This window comes from Talpa occidentalis, unplaced genomic scaffold, assembly GCF_014898055.3.
Source record: "Talpa occidentalis isolate TD23 unplaced genomic scaffold, MPIMG_talOcc4v2.1 talOcc4.9, whole genome shotgun sequence".
Classification (NCBI taxonomy): Eukaryota; Metazoa; Chordata; class Mammalia; order Eulipotyphla; family Talpidae; genus Talpa; species Talpa occidentalis.
In genome coordinates, this window is record NW_023605305.1 from 24,836,071 (window position 1) to 24,862,333 (window position 26,263).

General features: G+C 40.0%; 1 protein-coding gene across 10 annotated transcripts in view; it reads left to right on the plus strand.

The window, feature by feature from the left end:
* The window catches only part of NFYC (nuclear transcription factor Y subunit gamma), a 61,572-nt gene that overhangs the window by 25,132 nt on the left and 10,177 nt on the right, over positions 1 to 26,263 (plus strand). For 5 of the 10 annotated variants that reach the window (XM_037500627.2, XM_037500629.2, XM_037500626.2 and 2 more), the window contains 6 exons: positions 2,470 to 2,738; positions 7,500 to 7,612; positions 15,542 to 15,613; positions 16,909 to 17,022; positions 20,355 to 20,450; positions 25,273 to 25,446. In XM_037500627.2, the coding sequence (XP_037356524.1) occupies positions 2,696 to 2,738; positions 7,500 to 7,612; positions 15,542 to 15,613; positions 16,909 to 17,022; positions 20,355 to 20,450; positions 25,273 to 25,446 (612 nt within the window). In that variant the 5' untranslated portion in view covers positions 2,470 to 2,695. Of the gene's footprint in view, positions 1 to 1,594; positions 2,184 to 2,469; positions 2,739 to 7,499; positions 7,613 to 15,541; positions 15,614 to 16,908; positions 17,023 to 20,354; positions 20,451 to 25,272; positions 25,447 to 26,263 lie in introns of those variants that run through there. The other 5 variants (XM_037500633.2, XM_037500634.2, XM_037500635.2 and 2 more) reach the window with 3 other exon arrangements.

Below are 26,263 nucleotides of genomic sequence, written 5' to 3' on the forward strand. Positions count from 1 at the left end.
GCAGCTAAGTATTCATAGGTGCTGCTGACTGGCCGATAGACATGCAAAGAGAAAGGATGAAACAGAAGAGAGTAACAGGCATGCAAAGTGAAATAGGAGAGAGATGTTATAGGAGATGCACTGCATTTTCCCTTCTGTGGTTGCCACAGAGATGTTGGGAGCAAGTGGATAAAAGTGATCTTTCGATTTAAGGATCTGAGTCAGTTAGCCAAGTGAGACAGCTCATCTCTCTCAACAGTTTGAATAAAGGAACAAAATTTTAGAGCTTTTGTGTTTCCAGCTTCACCATTTACTATATTGTGATCTTGAGCAGTTAACTTCGGATACCCAATCCTCAGTTTATCTATAACACTGGGGTAATATTGCTATCTTTATCAGTCACTGAGCTGGGTAGAAGATAAATTGAGGGTTATGTATGTAATAAGTAGTTTGTAAACCCTAAAACTCTAAAGTTGGCATCTTTGAAACATTCTTTAAACACACTTGGGCACATATAGACATAGAATCTTACCAGAAGCTTGTTAAGAGGTTCTCAGGGTTTCTGAATCTCAAAAGGGATCTAGTAAGCAAAACAAGTCTTTGTTTTAGGATATCGTTTAACTCAGGCTACAGGCACAGTTTCTATGTGTAGCTCATTTGAGAGTTCTCTGTCAGTCTTCAAGCTGAAAAACCAGTTACTGTAATTCCTGCAAGAATTTATTTACTCTCACTAGATTGGATGGTTAAAGAGATTAGTTATATTTTTGTGGGGCAAAGGAGGCTGGCCCCTGTGACTCCTAATGGAAGCGGAACAGGTGAGGGAGCCATGTAACAGTTGGGTGATCTAGGGAAAGCTTCTCAATCTCTGGCACTCGGCGAATGAGGGATGACACTACCCCTGTCATAGAAGGATTCAATGAAATAGAACACTTATGAGTGCTTTAGAATGGGTCTTAATATTATTACCTCATTTTGTGTGTGTGTGTGTGTGTTTTTGAAGATTTATTTATTTATACAAGCACTGGGTATAGTCAGAAGCATGGAAGGGTGAGAGAATTCACCAGAGCCAGAGTGGGGAAAGAACAGGCAGACTGACGAAATACACTGCTGAGGGAGCAGTGGACGGCAGGAAAGGTCTGCGCGTCATGTGGGACCCTCACCGGGCGGCCGGGAATCACACCAGTGCTGCAGAGGCTGCGGGCAGCTTCGCAGCCCAGCGCTCAACCTCAGCGCAACCAGAGGAGGGCCATGTGTATGTTTTTTAATTACCCTTTTTTTGTAAAGGACCAGATCTTACTTTTGGCTGTTGTAACCCCCAGCTCTACTTTTATTGAGTGAAAGCTGGCGTAGACAATGTAAATGAATGAGGGATGCAGTCTTCAGTAAAATTTGATTCATAAACCAGACTGTGGGCCAGATTTGGCCCGTGTGCTATGGTTAACAGAACCTTATTTTACAAAAATTTGATAAAATATTTGGTCTTTTTACATCATGCAAATACTGATAGTTTTATTTTTGTCATATATGTAGGAATGATTTGAGTTGACCATTATGAAGGAATGAGGAAGAAAATGTGTGGAATATGATGTTTACATACCATTTTCTTTTCCACAGAAAGATTTTAAAATATTCTGTTCAGGCCTTCCTATCAATTTCATTGCTTATGTCAGCTGCTTTGTCTTTATTTTTTTCCAGTTGTACTACATCTATTTTATGATCTGGCCCATTTGTAAACAGATTATGTTGTAGTAGATAGCAAACAGAAACGTATTTTTGAAGGAAAAGTATGTGTGCTGCCAATTTGAAAATGTGTCTTTGTGAGCAGATCTATAGGGAGAGCAGTGTGCTAACTTTAAAGACTAAGTTCCATTCCTTGGTCATTTGGAAAGCATGGTTTCCTAGTAGGCAGTTTGAAAAATGACATCATACTTGCTTGCTGCTAAAAATAGACTTATCCTCAAACATTGAACTTAAAGATGGGGGAAGGGGTCACCAATGAGGCTACATTATTTATTCATAAGTAGTGGGTTCTGTGTAATAATAGACTGGTAATTATGACCAGCTGGTGTCCAGTCAGATAAGGCTTTAGAACTTAAATAGTAACTTTTCTAGTGCTAAACTTAGTGCTTTCTTCCTTGATGAAATAGAAACCTTAGATGCGCTTCTCCGGTCACCCTGCCTTCCCTTGCATTGGGCATTGAGAGGTAAAACTTGTCTGGGATGGGTCAGCTCCAGTACTTTAATAGGAAGCAGCATTAGTTAAGGATTAGACTTCATTTTAGGGGAATATGTTGTATTCTTTTTCCTTGTGATGTAAGGTTTTAGGTATGATCTCCCCATCAACATTTGGCTTTAGTTACCTCAGAGGGTTTAGAGAGCTAAAATCTAAAGGTATAGTGTTTCAGAAACCAGTGAATATTATAATAGAACCCTGTGTTTCTTTGTATATTATGAGGTTGATCATTTTGATGCATCCTGTTCCACATCTAGGCATATCACTAAGGGAGGATTTGGCGAGCATGGTACCTGGTCAAGAGCAAGAACCTGAAAGATTTCCAAGAGAATCTTAAAAGAGGAGCATTCTGCTTCTGGGATGTTTTGGAAACTGCTTAGGTCTCTTTCTTTCTTCAAGAATGATAAAAAGTAACTGGATATTAGAGTGACAGCTAGATTTATCCACGTTTGAGTGACGTGATTGAATCATCTCATTTCCTCCATGATTTTCTCCTGTCTTCCTGCTAATGGATGGCCAAACAGAGGTATTTGCCCTCCTTCTGCTCCTTATCTATTGTCATTAATTTTTCAAATTTTTCTAATCTGTCCTGGTTACCTTTCTGAGAAGGGTTCTGACTTTTAAAAGAGTTATACTTGGGAATAGTATACACCCCTGTTTCTAGCCTTTCAGTCCGCCTTGCAACTTCCAGCACTGTGTGCACACACATATGTGGGGGGGGGGGGGTTGTGTTTGTGTTCTTCCTATCATAACTTTTCTCTTAAATTGACTTCAGGCAGTCTGCCTCAGGTGGATTTCTGATATGAAGTTCCTTCTTAGTGTAAAGATCCAGACCCTCATTTATTCTGAGCTTCCTACGACATCATGTGTGACCACTTCCATTGGTTGTTCAAGTAATCCCAATAAGTCTATTTCAGGGTCAAGCTTTCCAAGAGGTATCTTTTTCTCAGAAAGGCCATACCCACCAACTCTCTTAATCTTTCATTCATGAGTAATTACATATCAGACTGTGTGCTAGATGCTATGAGGAATCCAGAGATAAATCATACTCATATCCTACCCACTGGGCGCTTGTAAACCAGAAGGGGATGTATAATAAGACATACACATAATAGTGATCATGCAAGGTAATGTGAGGGCAGAAAGAGGTTATAGATTAAGGACTTGGACCGCAGGAAGGAGTGACCACTTCCAGGTGGGAATATTTAAAAAGAACTTGTGGAAAGATGACAGTTGAACTGAGCATTGGAGAAATAGTGTTTTCCTGATGGACTTTGATGCTTCCCTTTCTAACTTTGGAACGCAAACTGTTTTTAAAACCAGGTAAATTAATAGATATTGGGACTTGAAATTACTTCTAGCAACAACCATTCAATACTTCATCTGATTCTTAAGTCTTTATTAAATCATTAAATAGCAGGCTTATTTAAGTATTTATAAAGTAATTAATGAATGTGAATGATAAATCTGATATTAATAATGAATTAAATATGGGAAATTCTATATTGCATTTTTCATTAGAGTGATCTAAGCTAATGTGGTTTGCTTTTAAGGCAGTTTTATCCTTGTCAACTGTATATAAATGTGGTGGAGAGAGCAGTTTAACATGGAATAAAAAGGATCCTGAAATATAAATCTCTTTGCTTTAAATACCTACATTCTCTCATCACCCTAGAAAATAAACCTGGTGCATTTCCCATGGACTGTAGATGTTATAAATAGGTTATTTCTGTGGCAAAAAAAAAGAAGTGATAATATTAACTGAGTTTGCTGTTTGGTTTTTTTTTAACTTGTTGAGATGTTTGGTGAGCAAAATTTGTGTTTATGATTAGGTTTTATTATTTTATTATTTTAACGTTAAGATGTGCCTTAGACAGAAAATACTGAGAACACCAGTTTGTTTTCATAAAATTGGTTCCTTGATATTTGGTCTAATTTTTTTTTAAAGGCAAGCCATTGCTTTTTTTTTTTTTTTTTTAAAGATTTATTTTATTTTATGCATACAAGAGCTGGGGTACAGGCCAGAGATGTGGAGGGTGAGAGGATCCATCAGAGACAGAGTGGGGAGCAGAACAGGCAGATGTACCAAAATACACTGCTGAGGTGAGCAGTGGGCGAGTCAGAAGTCTGCTGCATCATGTGGGTCACCTCCCCGCCTGGGGATCAAACTCGTGTTGCAGTGGCTGAGGCTAGCTTCCTAGTGCTGTGTCTTAACCCATTGTGCCACCAGGGAGGCCCTGGTCTAATTTTTAAAGCCCCATGTAAAAACTGGATCTGTTTAAAGGAAAGCTTTTTAAATGAAATATTCACCTTTTTTTGGAACTTTGCAATAGCAACGTATATCCTTTCAAGCGATATTAAAATTATTAGCTACTAATCATCTTGTGTAGAGATGCTCTAAGACATGCTCTAGATCTTTTTCTATTTATCTTCTGACTGTGATGAGAAGGGACAGTCTAGAATTTAGAAAATTAGTTTTCTGGGTGGAAAAGTCTTAGTGGCTATTATTCTAAATCCAACGCTTAAAAGGAACTTTGTAAATTCAATTTAATGTAAAGAAGAATCATCAAAGCAGTCCACAGATAGAAAAGAATGTCTTACCACTGAGCCATTTTCCAAGAACTGGAAAAGGAGAAGGTCATATTTAAGCTGAAGACCACTTTGAGTGAGATTGAGGGGACTGGGTATAGGTTTGTAGTAGAACTGTGCCATTGTTTAGAGGGGTGGTATTGTGGTTCCTGATATCATTTTTAGTTGTAAACTTCTGTAATACAGTAAAATATAAAGGATATTAACATTGACTAGTCTCTTCCCCCATTATCTCTTTGTGATAATACACATGGGCATCTCAAATTAAACACTTAACCTTTAGTACATTTTTGTGTCCAGAGAGATTTGGTAATTTGGACCCAGCCCCCACTCTCACAGTATGTGTTTATGAGACTGCCAAAAGCTCATTCAAAATCTACTGACTGACTACAGATGTTTGGGAAATGATTGTGCCCAACTCATTCTTAGTTGGGGCAACTCAAAAATTTAAAAGCAAACTACATACAGATGGTTTTAAAGTGCTTCTTGAATTGTGCGCCTTTCTAATTAATGTCTATGGTAAGAGATCAGAAGATAGTTCAGACTTGTTACCACCTTTCTAAAATCTCACAAATCTTTGAATTCAGACTAAACCTACTCATCATTTGCAAGTATGCAAGATAGCACTGGTATTTGTGCATCTTCCCCCCTTTGACCATAGCAATTTACGTGGCAGATTTTCCTAAGATCCAGCCTACCCATGAGTCCATACAATAAAAGGTTAGGTGTTTTTTAAAGTTTTTTGACCGTTATCTTAATTTCTAGATTTCTTTATTAGCCCCACTTTAAAAGTCAGAGTGAATTGCTTTGTTGTCTAGAGTATCCTATACTTTGTTACTAAAAATAAATGTTACTCTATTTTGATTTATTCATTCTTTTTTATTTATTAATTTTTTTTTACATCATTGTTCATTTTTAAACTATTTGCTTTCCCTCATCCCCTCAGATTGATTTATTCATCATTAGCACATCTAAGAGAATAGTGTGTATAGGCTGTATGCATGTAGTGGTAAGTGAACATATCATGTGAGTTAAGAGGACCTTACTTGGTTATTTATGATTCAAGATTTTATCTAGTCATTTCCAACTGTGATTTAACACTCTTCACTTGAATTCTCTGTAGAAACTTCAAGATCGTATTGCTTCCTAGTACTTAGAGTTCCTGTTGATGTATAGAGCGGCTTGTAGGCCTCTAGTGCCAGAAATTGGCTTCAAACCTTTTCCCATTACATCACCACCCACTAATGTCATTACACCAGAATGAAATCTGTTTGAAGATTGTATTCTTGTTTTCCTTCTGTTTCTTTCCTCTCGTCATTTCCTTTAGAAGGAAAACTAAAAAAATCAGAGACCTTTAGGAAAAATTCAGGCAAACATTGAATCAAATATCCTCACAGTCTAGATTTATCAACCTTTCATTCCATCCTGCTAAGCTGCATGCATTTACAGGGAGCCTGGAAAGTAACACATTTGGTCATGTGACTCCTGGCTTTTGTCCTTTTCTTTTAGGCCTCCAGAATTAGGTTTTGTTTTTTTAAAATATTTTAAAAGGAATGGGTTTATTAGGAAAAGGGAAAAGAAAAAAAGAGACCTGCATAGTGACAGGCAGGCAAGGAGAAGAGCTTCCTAGAGCTAGTTCTTAATGACTTCCATAATTCTCTCCCAGGATCCTGCCACTGGCATGGATAATGGTAACATTTTCAAGTAATCTCTCAGAATAGAAATTCTTAGGGTGTCACTAAGTTTCTCATCCTTTGTGTTTAATTAAACTTTCTGCATTTAAGTATTTTCCAAATAAACATTTAAGCCATCTGGAGTTTTTTACTTACCCCCTAAAATTCTTGAAGCCATTACAATATTATCTGCAGTAAAAGTTGATGTGGGGATTCTTGTTTCTGTCTCCCTCATCACAAAATAGGTAACTAAATGCAGGTTCTGTCTTCACTCTAACCTAAAGTTTAATTTCTTGTTAGTTTCTAACCCTCTGTAAAACTTCTATGATGGTGTGCTTTCTTTGGTTTTGTGCTGAATAGCAAAGTTCAGGTAAGGCGAGAACTGGGAGGTAGTTCAGTTCAGAGACTGTGCCACCCATTCAATTATTCGCTTTTCTTTTAGGCTTTTATATCCTTTGGGGTAGGTTTATTTGAGAATACAAAGAATAATATTCATCAATGGCCCAAAAGAAATGAAGCTACAGGTACTAAAACAAAAGAATAACCTTGACTCTTATTTCTTAAGACTTCTGGTTTACATTTCTTCATAGTATTAATCACTGGGAACCCTTGTTGTATCTGCTACAGATTATGGCATGGAGTGTGAGAAGCCATGCAGAACTTGGAAAACTATTGGGGGGGAATAGGATTTAAAATTATAGACTAGACTGGGGAAACCAAGTGCCTCCCCCAAGATAAGACATTGAAAGCCCTTGATTCAAAATAAGATTTTAGTTTGGATTTCTAGCAATTTTAGGATTTCTAGTTGGAGCTCCTTGATTGTCTTTGTGGTATAATCTGGGTGGTAGAAGGGAGTCATTTCCTCCATGTATTTTTGCTGAGTCTGTGTTAAAAGCCTCTTTGGCACCATTATATACCTTCTCAGACTGAAAATTGAATGAGTGAAAACACAAATAAGGAGAGATATGACTTACTTGGACAGAAGGTCTGACTTTATTTCTCATGTGTCTCATGTTTGTTTTCAGTTGTCAAAATGTCCACAGAAGGTGGATTTGGTGGCACTAGCAGCAGTGATGCCCAGCAAAGCCTACAGTCCTTTTGGCCTCGTGTCATGGAAGAAATCCGGAATTTAACAGTGGTAAGAAAGCGTGAGAAACTTTTTTTTTTTTTTAAGATTTATTTATTTATACAAGCACTGGGTACAATCAGAAGCGCGGGAGGGTGAGAGAATTCACCAGAGCCAGAGCGGGTAACAGAACAGGCAGACTGACAAAGAAATACACTGCTGAGGGGAGCAGCGGGTGTGGCAGGAGAGATCTGCCGCGCCATGTGGGACCCTCGCCAACGGCCGGGGATCAAACCAGCACTGCTGAGGCTGCGGGCAGCTTCACAGCCCAGCGCTCAACCCCTGCACCACCAGGGGAGGCCCAAGAGTGAGAAACTTTTAAAGAATGTAAAGAGCTATGGGATGAATACTTAAAGCATTTTTTATTCTTAAGCTCATTCACTAAGGCATAGTTCATTCCTGACCTTTGGTGGGAAAGTGAAAATATAATTTATTTTAGGTGAGGTAACTACATGGCTCTTTTTGTATCTTAGTGGTTTCTCTTTTAGGCATGTGGCCTATAGTGACTGCTTTGACTTGGAGCTAGTTTAATGTGATATGTATATGTTAGTGAATGCAGAAAAGCAGAGCTTCCACCTTCCTTACATAGATGTAGCTCTTTTCTTAGGCCTGATCTATTGGCCCTGCCACATTTCTACAACTTGGTCAAAACTGTTGGTTAAACAGCTCTATTGTAAGCAGACCCTCTTTCCTGATATTAAAAAATACACTTAAATCGGGTTTTTCAACAATAGTATTATTGACATTTGGAGCTGGATAATTTGTGGGTATGGGGACTGTCCTGTGCATTGTAGGATGTTTAATAGTATCCCTGTCCTCTATTCACTGGATACCAGCAGCACCCCATCTCCGGCTTTAACAGTCAAAAATATCTCCAGACATTGACAAATGTCCCCTTGGGGTTAAAATCATCCCCTGTTGAGAAACATTGACTTAGAAAAACCAAGTATAACCTTGATTCTTGAGGAGCTTATATCTAGTAATTATAACCAGACTCACTTATTCAGTAACTGTTTATTAAACACTTACTGAGTCAGGCACAGTGATGACTCTGAAGCAAAAAAAGTCAAAGTCAGAGCAAGGAGGACATAGTTCCTTCTTGGTTGTGTTAGAAAGGCTTTAAGTAAAGGGAACATCTTTGTTGGTCTGGAATTTTGAGTAGGCATTCACCAGATGGAAAGAGCACAAGAGTATATCTTAGGACATTCGTAAGAGATTCAGAGTGGCTGGAGGTTACTGTGTAGGTAGTAGGGGTGTGGTGGGTAGGAGTAAAGTGTTATAACAATGGTAGTAAGAGATGAGACAGGTAAAAATTAGATTATTTTCATAGTATAATGTCATGTTCTGAATGAAGAATGTTCCATTGATATCATTTTAGCAAATACTAAAGGAACTCTGTTAGATATTCCTTCCCTGAAGGTGATAGTGTCCAGGCAGAGCAGACACTGGATTCCTTCCTAATATAGAACTAATGTTGCAGTTTCATGAAACTCTTGACCCTTAACCTCTGATGTACTAAGTCATTTTATTTATTCACCCAACAGATACTTATTATGTACCACTGTGGCGATGCTAGATGCTATGGATTCAGTAGTGAACCAGACAGACAATATCCTTGCACTCACAGAACATACATTCTGGTGGGGGAGATGGACAGAAAAAAAAAAAACCTTATTGTGCTAAGTGCCCACTGACTCAGGGGGAGAAAACTAATTCATATTCTGGATGTACCTCTGGGTCATATTTGTTTCTATGGATGATTTTTTCAGCAGTTGAATTTGAGTTGGCCTATCTAAGAGTGGCCTGTGTTCACAGGTGAATTTCCACTGAAGTCAGTTGTTTATTGTCTGCAGTCTAAAGATGATAATTGCTTATACTGTCTCATATATGAAGAAAGAACGGAGAAGAAATTATAAAGTCAAAAGTAGAGAATTTTCTGGGAGTAACCTCATGGTTAAACTTATCAGGCTTTAGTGGTAGGCTCAGCCTGGTGTAAAACTAGAGCCCTCTGGGGTGTGGTTAGACTGGGTGTGCGGCAAGTCTGTGTTCCAGCTGGAGGTTTGGGCAGGTGGTCAGAAAAGCTCCGGAGGTTCAAGCTTAGCATTTCACTTTTCTGTATTTTATTAAACTTTTCAAAAAATTATTATGTTAAAAAAATCTACAACAAAATTTACCATCTTAACCATTTAAAACCGTGTGGTTCGTAGTGTTAAGTATATTCCCATTGTTGTATAACAGATGTCTAGGATTTTCTATCTTGCAAATCTGAAATTGTAGACCCATTAAACAACAACTCTTCTCAGCCCTTGGTAACCGCCATTCTACTTACTGTTTCTATGAATTTGACCACTATAAGTGGTCCAGTTGTGCAAGTGGAATCATATAGTATTTGTCTTTTTGAACTAACTTCACATGCAATACTACCTTGAAGGTTCATCCACGTTGCAGCATGTGGCAGGATTGCTTTCCTTTTTTTTTTTTTTTTTTTAAAGATTTATTTATTTATGCATACAAGAACTGAGGAAAAGGCCAGAGGCTTGGGGGGGTGAGAGGACTCACCAGAGGCAGAGCGGAACAGAACAGGCAGATCAACTGAAATACACTGCTGAGGGGAGCAGCGGGCGAGTCAGGAGAGGTCTGCTGCTCCATGTGGGTAGCTCCCTGGCCGGGGATTGAACTCGTGCTGCAGTGGCTGCGGATTGCTTCATGGATTGCGTCTTAACCCCTTGCGCCACCAGGGAGGTCCCCTGCTTTCCTTTTTAAAACAATAATATTCCACATACATGGGTATGTGCCACATTTTGTTCATCTATCTGTCAGTGAACTTTTAGGTTGTGTCTCTCTACTTCTTGGCTCTACTGGGTAATGTTGCAGTGAAGGTGGATGTGCAAGTATCTCTTTGAGACCCTGGCCTTTGATTTTTACTCGCCTTGTCTTAATTTTCATTTTGATTCCCAACAAAGCTGGCCAACTTTTAGTACCTAGAGAGCTAGTCCTTCAGAGGTTAAAAGTAGACTACTCTGAGACATTCAATTTTAGTTATGTTTAGTGAATAAAGAGAAAGAACAGTAAGGATGAAAGTTGTCTTTAATCATTTTTCTATTGATGAGTAAAATTTTCTTCCTGTCTTTGAAGAAGACCCCTACAATGACATTTGCCATTTAATAATTGATATATATATACTAAGTAAAAATAATAAGTATTTTGAGTAAATCAGATTTAGTGCAGAGCAACATCATTGACAAGTTTGAGTGAGAACGCACTCCAGTAAAATTGGAGTGATTTCCCTCTTATATGTAAGACTTTTATTTTCCTCTCTGCCAGGTTCTTTAGCATTTAGTCGATGCCCTTCAGAACTCATCAGCACTTATAACTAGACTTCCCTCAGATCTCCTGTTAGGTTGACATTTGAAAATGTCTTAATAGACTTTTAAAAAGTCTGATGTTCAAACTAGCCAAACATAAGTAGTAGGACTTTTGAGACTGTCGTTGTCTCTCTCAGACTGGGACAAAGATTGTTCTCAAAAAAGCAATTGAAGTTTGCTCGATCATTTGTTTCATTATATTTTGGAAACACTGACCCCAGTCGTTTTTATCTAGGTTCTACAAAAGCAGTCTTTATCTTTCATCTCATCACATTGTTTACTCTTAAAAGCACTGTAACTGTCCATAAGTCCAGGTGGTGGTCAGCTGGGATTGAAGTTACTAAAAATCATATGAAAATGATTGTATTCCAGGATGATTGTGTGAAATACCATATTCCTGCTCAGCAGAGCTCTGAAAACAATAATTGGCAGACTTCTTGGCATTAAATTTTACCCCATTATGGCCTCCCTGGTGGCGCTAGGGGTTAAGCACAACACTAGGAAGCTATCCGCAGCCTCTGCAGCACGAATTTGATCCCCAGCCGGCCCGGGAGCTACCCATGGCACAGCAGACCTCTTCTATCTCGCCTGCTGCTCCCCTTAGCAGTGCATTTCAGTTAGTCTGCCTGTTCTGCTCCCCACTCTGTCTCTGGTGAATCCTCTCACCTCCCACACCTCAGGCCTGTACCCAGTTCTTGTATGCATAAATAAATAAATCTTTAAAAAAATGAATTTTACCCCATTAAATCTCTTTTATAGTGAGGAAGATAAAGCTACCTTTGTCTTTTTAGGGGGTGGGTGGAACAGCAACAATGCTGACTCTTGAAAATTCTAAATTCTCCCTTAACTATTCTCTGCATCCTATTCAGCCATCAATTAGCTGCAATTTGATGCCTAGGTCACTTTCTTTTAATTGCCAGTTAACATCTTTTTGTTTTTTGGTGCCACCAGATTAGACAGTGACTTTATTAACATTACAATCAAATCAGACTTATCTGCAAGATAAGTGCTGCCCTAACTTGATTGTCTTTATGAACCACTTGAGGGTCTTATCAGAATATAGATACTGATTTAAGTAGGTTTGGAGTGGAACCTGAGTGTCTGCATTTCTTTTGAGTTCCCAGGTGATGCCTTAGACCATCAGAGGCAGTGGTCCTAGCCCTCACTGTGGATCAGAGTTATCAGGGGAGTTTAGATCAAAAATGATGCCAAACTCCACCCTCCAGAGTTCCTGATTCAGTTAGTTTGGGGTAGAACCAAGCACTGTGTTTTTAAAGAGCTCCCTAGGTGATTCTAATATGCAGGCATGGTTGAAAATCACTGCTTTTAAGAGGATTAGAATCTTGGTTTTGCCAGAGTGCCTTAGAAAGGATTTCTCATCATTATTTGAAACTCCGGATGTTCTGTAGTGCAGTCTGAGGCCCTTTGACTTTGCTTTGGCTCTGAACTTTCATTGAGTAAATTCAGACTTTTTGAAACTTGGCAGGTTCAGATGGCAGCATTTTAAATGTAGCTCTTTGAAGGTGGTCAGGAGCACTAGAATGTTCTGAAAGAGGACCTGCTCATTCACCTTGTTGATATCACTTCCAGGAGTAAAAAGAAAAAGTTAGTTATGTGTCCATTGTTCCTCCATTTAGATCAGCATCAGAAGTTAAATATTACATCAGTTGCATAGTTGCCAAGACAAGGGAGCATTGAATAAAAAGCCAAGTTAGTGGACCTCAATCTGCTGATAGTGAAAGGGCTCCCCTCTCCAATAGCCCTTATTATAAACCCTAATATGTGACTGGAAAGCCAGGATGAGATTTTAGAAAACTGGGCTATTGTTAACAATAATGAAACACACACATCGTCACCCTCATCTAAAGATCTACTTTTTCACACACTGTCTCATGAGATCCCGAAGTTTGGGGATCGTGAGAAAGTTTCTCACAAAGGAAAAGGTTGGGAGTGAGGCTTAGAATAGAACTTTTTGTAAAGTTATACCACTTTTTTATACCTTTCCATGGTGAGAATGATACAATCTCTTTATCTTTGACCCCTTGTTGCTTGATTAAAGAATGGTATGATAGAAATCCTAAAAGTAATATTTTACTCTTTCAAATTGGAGAGCTTTGGTTAAGTCAAATTTTGAGCTTTGGTTAAGTCATTTAGAAAATTCTTGTGGAAATTATATTGAATAACCAAGCCAAATGAAAGCTCACTGGCAAGAGAGCTAAATCTTGTGGTTATAAACTTGTGCTGTATATATCATCCTGGGAGGCATTCCAAAGGAATTATCATCCCTAGTATTCTCTTTGACATTTCTGTTTAGCAATATCATTTTGTGTGATATGCCACGCAAGAAGGAAGACCTGTGATTGATTCCTGTGGTTAAAAGTTTTTTAAATCCCTTTAAGGTATGGCCCTAATCCAGCATTTCCTTTTCTGCTGCTTCCATCTGTAGTCAGGTCATATATTTAAAACTTACTAGATAGACCATAATTTTTATGTTTTTGTGCTTCTGCATATGCTGTTCCCTTGATCTGAATGGCATCCTCATACTTTCCACAAGCAAATTTGTAGCATCCCTTAGATCCAATTTGGATGTCAGCCCCGTTGTGGAACATTTGCCAACTCTTGTCACTCACTCCAACCCCCCATTGCCAGCTGGTTTTTTTCTTCTTTGTGTCCCCGTGGGATTTTATAGCCCTACTCTAGTATAGAATAAGGGATTACAATGTTTAATGTGACAGACTCTAACAATTAAACTACAAGCTGTTCAAAGATAAAAATAGATAACCATATTTCACATAGTGGTAGGTATCATACATTTGCTATTAGTTGAGTTGCATGATGACTAAATTAAAGAGGAAGAGAGAAAATAAGAATAGAAAGAATGTGCCCTACTGCCTCTGGTGAAATTTTAATAAACTGGACTGCAGAACCTCTGCCTTTCCAAGGTTAGTTTTAGTAGAGGCTTCATGGAAAATGTTATTGCTAATTTGGAAAAGGGAAAGATAAAAAATTGGTGTTAGAAGTTTGCAGAGCTGATTGAGTAGTCAGGCAACTTATTGGATATATGTGGAAAAATTAGATGTGTGTGTGTACGCTCTGTCCTAGTGGTTGCTTTTCCTTGTGTAATCAGTAAGTGGATTCTGGGACGACTTGCAATGTTTTTCTAAAATATCCCTTTGCCACCTTTGACATAGAGTTGAGGTGTTCTGTTGGCCTTGGAAGGGAAAGTTAATGGTGCATGTTAATTACACTAAATCTCAAATAGTAGCTGCTCCTTCCATAATGTGATGATGCAAATTCCCAGGTGAGCATATTGGATTTGGTGAGTCACATTTCAGACCACTTATAGAATCAATCACTTGACACCTAGTCCCAATAGAGATTTTGCTGATTTTAGCTAATCTGCCATTGCACTTTTCTCTTCATTGGATCTATGAAACTCAGAATTGATTTTTATTTCTAGAATTGCATCCATTATTAGGGAATGGGTTTAAATACCATAGTATCAAAATAGAACAAAAAAAGGACTTAAATTGCAAATAACTTAGGCATGCTCGTTAAAAACCCCTTTCCTAAATTCTGTTTGCAGTAAAATTATGTGGCAATGCTGCTCCTAAGAGGCAGCTGATAAATTCACCCTCACCCTTTTTCCATGTTCTTCTACTCCCATCCCTACCTCACACAAATTTTGGAGACAAGACCTTGGCTGCTGTGATAGGAAAGGAGCCTCCTCTCTTTATTTCTGGTGTCAGGTTAGTGCAAAGGTCAGAAGTAGCCAGTACCCACTGACTGAAGACAACTGTCAGGCTTGGTGGTCAGGTGCTGTTGGCACTTGCCCTCATAATCCCTGAACAGAAGAATTGGAAATTGAGAGGAATCCCACAGAGGCAAAAGCCTCATTTTAATTTGCATTTGCAGATTGATAAACTTTTTTTGGGGGGGTGGGGGGGAGACACCTATAATGCACCTTTTTTTTTTTTTTTAAAGAGGCATGTATATTTATTTATTTATTTATTTTGTTTATTTGTTTGTTTATACATGCACTGGGTACAGTCAGAAGCGCGGGAGGGTGAGAGAATTCACCAGAGCCAGAGCGGGGAGCAGAGCAGGCAGAAGGACCGAAGTACACTGCTGAGGGGAGCAGCGGGCGGCAGGAGAGGTCTGCACGCCATGTGGGACCCTCCTCTGGTGGCCGGGGAGCAGCCGGGGATTGAACCGGCGCTGCAGAGGCTGCGGACAGCTTCGCAACCCAGCGCTCAACTGCTGCGCCACCAGGGAGGCCCTATAATGCACCTTTGTATTGTCCTGGCAGAGAATCTGATTATTGTTTCTGGGCTACTTTTCATGGGGACACTATTACAAGCCATGAAAGTTTATCCTAAAACCCTTTAATATTTGAAGTTATGCATTAGTGAAGAAAAATTTTGCTCTGGAAATTGAATTTTCTTCATTTCATCTGTACCGCCTCTCCTGCCATATTTCCTAAAATAAGGGGCTAACCCATTGGTGTATTTCCTGCTACCTGTTGTGCTCTGTTGGTTTTCTCCACCATGAATGTACTTCTTGTTGCTCATTTCAGAAAGATTTCCGAGTTCAGGAACTCCCACTGGCTCGTATTAAGAAGATTATGAAATTGGATGAAGATGTGAAGGTGAATTCACATTCATTTTTATTCACATTAAAGCTAAGGCAATGGATAGGTTATTGCTCATTTCTCTAGAGCTCAAAGTTTAATTAAACAAAAATGTAAATACATTTATTGCCTATTTTATTTGGGTCTTGTCTAATATTGTTATGTTGGCTGAAATGGAATAGTTTTAATTATTATATGGCACATCTTTGAAAATTAGAGATACCGTGTTGTCTAGATGCCGAGTTTTTGCTTTTGAATTACCTAATTCTTTTCAACATGTAAGATAAATGTGTATCATCAAATCAATAGGTGCCATCTTCTTAGTAACATATTACAACTTCTAGCTTGTTGATCTGAACTCTAAGAAATGTTTGATAATGATGCTCTACTTTTTGACTTGTGAGTTGTTTTACATGAATTATGCTTGTGAGTGGATTTACTTGGGGGTGACCGCTTCTGCAGTCCTAGGCATCCACCTGAGGTTATGACTCTCCTGAAAAAAACAACTGTTTTTCTTTACTATTCAAAATTAATTCTCTTGTATTTGTATAGAAAGCTAATCGTTCATAGCAATCTTCCTTTATTAGCTTATTTCCTCCTTATAGAACCTTTGCAAAATGTGATAGACTAAGAAGAATTGTTCCATTTTATAGAGTGGGAAATAGACATGAAGGTTAAGTGCCATCCCCGTCTTCCACTTCTGTTTCCTTAACTCCAGAGTTCTTCCCAAAGCTCTGTTCTGCATAGACTGCCTCACCAAGGACTCAGAGCCTTGTTTGACCAAGAACTTGAACTTGAAAGTAGACACAGCAAGGCAATTACATGACCACTTACTATGTTCCAGGCCCTGTGCTGGGTGCTTTTAGGTATATTATCTCATTCAACTCCCACAACACTGGAAAGTTAGCCTCTTTTTCAGTATGTGATAAATAAAGCCCCCACGCATAGGAAATCTGGGATTTTACTTAAATTCACTGACTTTCAAACTCATTCTCTTTCCCACATTGTCTCTGTGGGTTAGAACCTAAACTGCCTCTTACTGTCTTTGGGCACATCACTTCGCTGCTCCTAAAGCCTGTAAGGAAATGCATGGTAGGTGCTAGATAAATAAGTATTCTTTTCCCCTCATCCCTCCTTCTACCTGTTATCTACTTTGTCCCTACTTGTGGATTTATTTTACTTGGGAATCTCTTAAGGCTACCACCTTTCCAGCCCTTGCCCCATAGTCCTATGGCAGGACATGAGGCAAGAGCAGACTGACTGGATTGAATTACTTGCTGGTGACTGACAGGGAGGGCCTGCGTTTGTTGCAGATGATCAGTGCAGAAGCCCCTGTGCTCTTTGCCAAGGCAGCCCAGATTTTTATCACAGAGTTGACTCTTCGAGCCTGGATCCACACAGAGGACAACAAGCGACGGACTCTGCAGGTAATGTTGTAGCCTCACATGGGGAAACTGGGCAAGCAACTGCCTTTGACTGCTTCTCTTATATGACTTTGGACCAAAGGTTTTCCATTTCAAGATGATATGTGTAATTGTCTGTTGGGAAGCAGGCATATCCTATAGCCATGATAGTATTTCCCCAAGAACCTTAATTTCTAATTCTGTCATGGTTTTCACAGCTCAGTGACTGAAGTCCACTTAGTAAGCCCTCACTATAAACAGAGGCTAAATTGATACTTACCTATTTCCAGATGTAAAAAACTTTTGGTCAGAAGCCTTGAGAGACTCCAGGAAAGAACAGTTATAGGGAGAATTAGTCTCACTAGCATTATTAGCCAACTTATTCTTTTTTTTTTAAAGATTTATTTATTTATTTTATACAACAACTAGGGTACAGGTCAGATGCGTGGGAGGGTGAGAGGATTCACCAGAGACAGCGGGGAACAGAACAAGCAGACTGATGAAATACACTGCTGAGGGGAGCAGCGGGCAAGGCAGGAGAGGTTTGCCGCGCCATGTGGGACCCTCGCTGGCCGGCCGGGATTGAACCTGCGGTGCAGAGGCTGCGGACAGCTTCACAGCACAGGGCTCAACCACCTGCACCACCAGGGGAGGCCCATTAGCCAACCTATTCTGTCTGCTTTCCTGGGAATCTTTTCCTTCTTTGTTATTGTTTTCTTTGTATTTTGATTCAGCAGATCAGCATTCCTATTGTATGAAGATCCCTTGGTCATTGACCCTTTAGAGGGCCTCTTCTCAAAAGCCAGATCCTTGCTCTCTGGGAAAGATTGTCCAGATGTAAGAGGAAGGGTGTGTCAGATACAAGGCAGTGATGGCATCTGAAAGTCTCCTGATAATTAACAGTCAAAAAAGTGAATAATTTTCTCCTTGTTTCCTTTCACCCCTAAAATTGAAAATTTTGCATGTGTTTATTTACTTTTCTACAAATATTCATTGAATACTTAACAACTTGCCAAATTCTGTTCTAGATTTGGGGGAGTAATAATCAAAACAGACTTAAGTCCCCACCCTTGGGCAACCTACATTCTAGTTCAGCTACACATTGAGAAATTACTTTATGCTCCTTTAAATGTCCATGAGTCTAGAGAGATTCAGTTAAAACTTCCTTCAAGATCAGTTTAGATTAAAAAATAAAGTGGGCAAAATACTTGGACAGGCCCTTCAAATAAGAAGATACACAGATAACAAGTAAGCATATGAAAAGGTATCATTTGTCATCCAGAAGATACATTGAAAGCATACCCACTATAATATGGAATGGTTAAAATAAAAAACGGACAATACCAATGTCAGTGAGGAGGAGGAGTGACTGGAACTTGTGTTGCTGGTCAAAACGTAAAGTGGTACAATCACTTGAAAGACTGATTGGCACTTTCTAATACAGTTTCTGTGACGTAGGTATTCACCCCAGAGTGTTCATTGACAACCTTATTTATAATAGCCAAAAAACTAGAAACCCATCAAAATGATAATATGTAAGTAAATTAATATATTCATAAAATGGATTACTGCTCAACAGTAAAAACAAATGATTGATCCATACAGCATGGATGAATCTCAGAAATACTGTGTTAAGCAAAAGAAAGCAGAGGAAAAAATTTGTAGCACTTCATCAATAGATATCAGGAAATAGATACCAGGGTTATGGTTGCCTCAGATTGGGGAGCGGCTGATTGACTGGAAAGAGACAGAAGGAAACTTTATTTTCTTATCTGGGTGATAGCTACCTGGTTGCCTATGTTTATTAAAAATTTATCAAGCTGTGTTTTAGATTTCTGCATTTTACTGAATATGAGAAATTTAGTAAAATGTTAGCATTAAAAAGCACAAAATAAAAATGTTGAAAATAGCAATTTAAATATAGCTGTATTTCCAAAACACTGAATTCTTGAGTATATGTTTGGAGGTGATTATCTCTTTTCCTTTTTTCCCCCTCATTCCATCTATAGTTAGCCGTTTAGATAACTTGAGTAGGTGACATCATCAAGAATGTGATACTATATCGTACTAATCTTAAAAGAGTCCTGGCACCCTTAAGATGTGCCCTGCTTCGGTTGGAAGGGTTTATTATCAAGCTAGTGGTTGGCAAGAAGGGTAGACTAGAGTTTTGCATTTCAGTGGCTTGAGGCCATCTGACAAGTGAAGGAAAAAGCAGAAAATTTCCATCCCCTCATGTTTTGTCTGATGAGTCACCTCTTGAAAGGTGATGTGTAGAGGTTGCTAGGGATTTCTGTTAGTATGTTGACTTTCCCAACATTTCACTGAAAAATTTCAAACATAAGCAACACTTAGAGTGAACACCTACAGGCTCACAAGTTAGAGCCTACTGTTAACATTTTATTTGTTTTATTTCCATATCTGTCCCTCTGTCAAGTAAGCTATTTTTAAATGTATTCCTAAGTTTATTTTCTCCTAAATACTTCAGCATGCATTTTGTTCACTAGAATTCACTATTTCTCTTTTTTTCTTTTGCTTTAAAATTTTCTTACAGTGAAGTACACAAATTTTAAGTATACATAATATGTTGGTTTTTAATAAGAAATCTTTTTTAAAATTATTTAAAGCAGGGGAATGTCACTCTTAGAAAGAACCCAGCAGAAGGCAGGCCTTCGTTTCAGTATTATTAGTCAGCTGAATCCCGTGTTCTCTACTCACACCTGCCACTCTCTAGTCTGGTTACTTCACATTTACAATATTCACATCACATTAAAAAGATTAAAATCATAAATTTAATAGTATGATTTTGAATTCCAAAATAAAAATTGTAGCCTTGTGAGAACTAACATATATAGATCTAATGACTAGAAATTTTTGCCAAAAGTAAATGAATTAGGATTTCAGCCAGAGATTCAAAATAAATTATACTATTTTTGAGCCAAAATTCAAAATATTTACACCCTAAGAAGACTGTAAGATTATATGATAGCCTAACCCTGCTGACCACGGAATGACCTGAAACCTACCAGGTGCAGTTGCTGAATTTGGACACCTTTAGCAGGAGGATGATAATTTAACAATTGTGGGGCCCACCTTGGAGCAGGGGTAGTAGTTGTCAGAGGCTTGATCTCCAGTTTGTAGAGCATGAGCTGCGCATCTTTCTTATTTGTTGATGTCTGCCCATCATGTCTGATCATTTGAAGTTCTGACTGTGCCTTTTTCAGCTATAGACTTGGCCACGGATATTCAGTTTGGCTTAGAAGCCATACTCTTTTCTTACTTGTAACTTGGAAGGTATAAAGCCAGGTGAACTCATTTCTCCCCAGTCTAATTTTTCACTGTGCTTTTCTTTGTTCCAGAGGAATGATATCGCCATGGCAATTACAAAATTTGATCAGTTTGACTTTCTCATCGATATTGTTCCAAGAGATGAACTGAAACCTCCAAAGCGTCAGGTGAGCTGGGAAGACTTTGCTGCTGCTGACTGAAGAGCACCTTGCACACCGGTGTCAAATACGCTTCTTTTCCCCTCTCAGCACAGTCATATGCTATTCCTTTTGCTTCTTCTCTAGACCAGATCCATCTGTAACATCTCCTTCTGTTTCTCATTTATGGGTACTTTTAACTCACTGCCTCTGAGGTGGTATTTTAATGAAAATAGACAAAATGAAATTAAAAACTTGAGTTATGAACAGTAAAGTGAAGCTCATTTCAAGATATCTTAGGATGTCTATTAGAGTTCTTAATCTGGCATGGGGTGTATTCCCAGGGAGTTAGAGATTGTAGATCTTCAAGAAGTGGCTTCTCGGAGTGCACAGTGGTGTTTGGAGTGAGTGGGCTTCGGTCTTTCCTTACGCTAGTTTCTCTATATAGTGCGCTGGTTACGCATGGAATCACCTGTTAGGGTTAAAAAAAATACCATTGCCCAGGTTCCACCCCACACTAGCTGAATCAGTCTGTGAGGGAGAGGCCCCGGCATCAGTACTTTTTAAAGTTCCCCAGATGCATTCAGTGTGCATCTAAACTTGAGAACCACCGCTTAAACCGTTTTCTAAGCTATCATGAGAAAGAATGTGAATGTCTGCCTTTCCCTCTCTTCTGCCTTCCCCTCTCCACACCGATTGTTTTCAGCACTTTGGGTGCATACAACTCTGAACTGGAATTGTAGTGGACGCTTGTCCTGTATAGCTCATTGTTTTATGAGATTGCATGACTCACAAGAAATAGTAGAAACACTTGGGGAACAGTGACTGTGGCAAGAGCAAAACTGTACCTTGTTCTGCTTGCTTTATATTGCTAATACAATTGTGTTTTTAATGAATTATTTCATAGTATATTATCCTTATAATTATTCAGTGACAACCATTCTCCCATGCTATCTTAGATTAATAACCAGTAGAGTATAGAAGTGGGCATCCTAAAGGACACTTGTGATCCTGACCCTGCCTAGGGGCCTTTGGACTAGCAACTCCTCTGTCACCTCCTTACTAGAGCTTCACTACGTCTCCGTTCTTTCTGGGCAGTCTTTGCTACTGTAAACATCCTTGACTGGAAGCTGTAAGGTGTTCAGAGGAGCTTTCAGTCGGATGTTTACAGCGGCAGGCTGCCACGGTCGTCCCCGGCTGTGCATCACCTTTGAGACATTGCAGGGTGTGCCCACAGGCTCAATTCCTCCTCTTGGGGTACTTCCCTCTTCCCTGAGAAGTCACTACAAGAACTCAGACCACTTCTCTTCCTTCAAAACAAATGAAACCACACATCTACACTACTTGTTGGAGTTTGTTTCAGAAGCTAAGCTCCTTTTAAAAACCAACTGGTGAGCTTTGTGACAAAATCAGGCCTTGCTCAACACTTGTGCTAACTCCTGTTTGTTCTCTGTGGGCAACCTGCTAAACCAGCTGGCTGGGAGGATTGGTCATGTCCTTTCCTTTTCTCCAAAGTCCTCAGTGCTTCACTCTCTCAGGGTGTCAGCTCCTTGTTCCATCCTAGCCTGACTCAAAGTACTATGATCCATCTTTTAAAGCATGTCTAGCTGAACCGGCTCCTTGCTGCCTGGATTCAGTTCTTTGTGGGTGTTCAAGTCATTGATCGGCGTCCTATTCGGGACAGCTGCTGCCTGGCCTTTGAAAGGTTGAGATTGCTAAAAGCTGGCCTGAAATTCTAAGATAGCACTTTTAATCCTCTGTAGACATGAAGTTTTCCCAAGCTCCAAATTGCCTGGCACCTCCTTAAGTCCTTTAAAAGCGCCTACTCTCCAAAACTCACCCTTTCTGAAGGAGGCAGCAATTCACTCTTGCTACTGAAGCAGATGCACTTTTTTCTAATTTAGGGCTGGCTGCACAGCACTGTAGTGATAGCCCTAGGAGGTGATACTGCTCTTCTCTGGTGGTGGTTGTTAGTCTCCACTTCTGAGGCTACTACAGGGCAAGCCCCCTGGTTGGGGAGGCCACTACTAAAACTGGGCAAGTGCCCCTTTCTGGACTGGTGCAGTCAAGTGGAGATTGTTTTAGCATTTTGGGTGATGTTCCACTGCTGGGGAAAGGAAATACTGACTTGTGGATCTAAGGCCCTTGACTTCTCAAAGATGCTTGGGAATTTCTCTTGTTCTTCAGTGAAGCAAGTAAAGACTATTGCAAAGCAGAAGGTAGTTGAGGCCTGACTTCTACCCCCACTAAAGCTATGAGTTGAAAGTTCCTGCCCATTGAAATGTCATTTTCTCTTCACCCATTTCTTTAAATCAAGCATAATCATTCCCTTGCTAGCTTGACCTCCATTGGCAGAATAATGAGTCTTTGTAATATAGAAGAACCTTAGAGATGATTCCTTCCATTCCAGTGATTTGATAACAGTCATACCTTGTCTTAAAAACACAAACCTAGGTATCACTACTTGAAACTCAATGTCCTGGACACTGCCTGGTAGATACACAATTCAAGAAGGTATTCAAGAGGGTATAATAGACACAAGACATGAAGATACTCTCCCTGCACTCAGGTTTTGGCAGTGGGTGTTTTGGTTTCTGAGGGAGTATTTAAAAGGTTTGCTTTTTGTCTGGTAACAAGAGCATACTCAATTGCACATCAGCTGCAGTCAGGAATAACTGGAGACAGAATAATCACACGTCAAGGCTAGGAAATAGTAAGTGTCTTCCTGCTGTCTGACTTCCACAAGTTGGTTCTGGGGTCTTGGTCCTCTCTATCCTTTCATCACCCAAGAGCTTTTCCAAGTTAGGTTGGACTGTATTGATTGATTTTTCTTTTTTTAATAAATTGGGAAGGGACCTCTCAGTGGAAAATAAAATACATTGAACTTATTTTAAGAGCTTTGAAAAGAGCTGTCAGTCTCTGTTTTCTTGGCTAAGGAGAGTATCGGTATTTTATGTTTGCTATAGCCAAGAGCTAGTTGATAGGCTGACCTTTATAATGGGGAGAAGTTGGAGCTGAAATGGAGATGACATTGTCATTGTTAAATTGTTCTGGAAACTGAAACCTAGATGAAAATGAAAAGGAGACTACCTTTTCTTAGCATAAACATATTCAGGGTTAGAACTGTTTGGATCCGTAGCACAGAAAGCATTAACTTAGAAAGCTGGTTTATGTTTGAGAACTAGGTTAGAAACCCAGAATGTTACAAGAGTGCCCAGGCTGAGTGGTTGGCAGTCGGGGAACCCTGTCATGCAGAAATCTAAGTTTCTCAAAGACTATGTATTATCAGTTCATTTTAGTGTCCTGGCCCCCATTCACCAGGCAAGCAAAAGAATAGCCAGCCCTGTCCTACAGGGGAAATGAGCTTCTCCCTACACTGTGGCCTCAGAATCTTAGAGGTAGCAAAAGAGAATTTAGGAACTCTTTTTCTATTCAAGAAACTTGTCATTGCTGCCAACTTAAGTTATAAAAAAGAAGTACTTGCTTACCTCCACTTGTCTGTCTGGCTCTATAAACCCATTCATCATTCAGTAAGTACTTACTGAGTGCCTTCAAAGGAGTGGATAGTATGGATATTGGGGAGCAAAAAAGAGCTAGACTTGCCCTCATAGGGCTTCCATTCTAGCAGGGAAGGCAAAGAGTTTAATAAGCAAGTACAAAACAGTGTAAGGAAAGAACTATGGAAGCACAGATCAGGGCAGCTCATCTAGTGAGGGGATAGAATCAATACCAACTCTGTAAATGTCACTTTGGGGAGCTGGAGGCAGTCCACAGGGTGTAAGAAGTGTCTTTTCCTCTTTCCTTGAACCTGGCAAACTTAGCCCAGAACCAGGGAGTAAACTTAGCTGATATTTTTGTTCATTCAGCCCAAGTGGTTGTATGTTTTTGTTGTTCTTGTTGTCCCAGACAGGGGCACCGTGTGTCACTGGGCCCTCCGGAGCAGACGCCGACCTCTGTGTCAGAGGTCAGGGACTGACCAGCTCTGGACCCTCAGGCTGTAACCATGCTGTAGTGTGTGTAAACATCCTACACTCTCAGCTGTGAGCTCAAGGTGGCTGGGAGAGGGTTGTTTACTCCTTCTGCCATGGAAAACATCAGCTGAAGAAGAAACAGTCTCTTCACCCTGCAGATCGGACAGAATGTCACCTCCTTAGTCAGCCAAGGCAGCACCCCAGCGGAGAGCTGTCCTTAGGCCCCCTGGGTTGCGCTTCTGTGGCTAAGTACAACCAGAACCAGAGGTGACGCTGGATAGAAGTGGTTCTCAGTGACCTTAGAACCCTTAATGTGCTGCCAAAAGCTGGGCACTTGCCCACCAGTGCTGTAGATCCTGACACTGGAATCTAAAATTCCAACCCTGGAAAAGCCCTGTTTGCCTTTTCTCTGCTTAGTCCTCTCTGAGGTGGTGGGAACAAAAGAAGGCAAGTGCTGTCTGTTTGGGAGATTCGGAGCCGGCCTGTAAGCATGAAGTTTGGGTAGCATCTTCCCAGTGCTTGCAATTAGCACTGTTCTCAGATCCCAAGCCTTGACAGCATTTACTGACAAGCACTGCTGGTGCGTGGTTTTTAGTTACGGTAATTATTTGCCCATTTGCAACTCATCACGCAATGGGTGATTACTCTGTACTTCAGAAAATTGGCTGTATATTTTGTGAAGCCTATGGAATCTGTTATTTTTAGTTTGATTTAGCACAACTGGTCTCTTCGAATTCCACTTTCCCTTGGCTTCAAATGTGGAGAGCTCAGCATTCAGCAGGCAACTGCACAGAGCCAGTTTGGGGGAAGAATGGAAATTCACTGTGGCGGCTGCTGAGTCGATTCTTTTCCTCTTACCTGCCTCTCCTTCTACCCCACAGGAGGAGGTGCGCCAGTCTGTGACTCCTGCCGAGCCTGTCCAGTACTACTTCACGCTGGCTCAGCAGCCCACCGCCGTCCAAGTCCAGGGGCAGCAACAAGGTCAACAGACCACCAGCTCCACAACCACTATCCAGCCAGGCCAGATCATCATCGCACAGCCACAACAAGGCCAGGTTTGTGAGCTGTGGAGGGTGCTGTACCTGTGCCTGCCCAGCAAGACAGTACCTAAGTTTAGATGGGAAAAGCAGGACTAGGGCAGGGAGGCAAGTTAGAGTACTGGATTTGAAGTCTCGAAACTGAGCCTTTCCCCACTGAGGTGACATGTCACCCTCACCTCACCTACTTTCCTTGTGGGTCAAATGAGGAAAGCGCTGCAGTGGACAAGATCCCTATGAGTTTAAAAATTTTAGAAGGAAAAATATCTCAGTAATGGTCCCATGAATAGTGGTGGCATCTCTGTTGAAGGCATTTTAAGTGGACTCCATGCCTGTCATGTTTGTATACTTAAACCAGAATTGGAATCATTGTCATCCCGCACACCTCCTCCCCTTCTTCCCGTCATTTCTGTCTTCCTCCGTGTTTGTGTCAAGAGACTTTTTTATAATAGTAATCAGAAGATTCTTTTACTCCCCATGAGAGCAGTAACATTCATATTTGTCAGGTATCATGAGAGACTTCAGAGAACTCCATTCTCTGAGTTCTGAATCCAGATTCCCAGTTTCAGTTCTAATCATTAATTTATTCATCATACTTTGTGCATCTCTACGGATGAAGCCCTATGCTGTGTGTTGGGACATAGCATGAATAAAACAGTCCCTATTGTTAAGTATTCACAATTAGGACTACAAGTACTTAAAGATTATACCTCTATGTGAAAAGTGTAAGTTATTCTTTGGATTGTGTAGAGGGACTTATGAGAATACCTCAAAAGGAGTACCTAACAAAGACGTGAGGGAGGTGGTAGGAGAGAGTGTCAGAGAATGTTCCCTG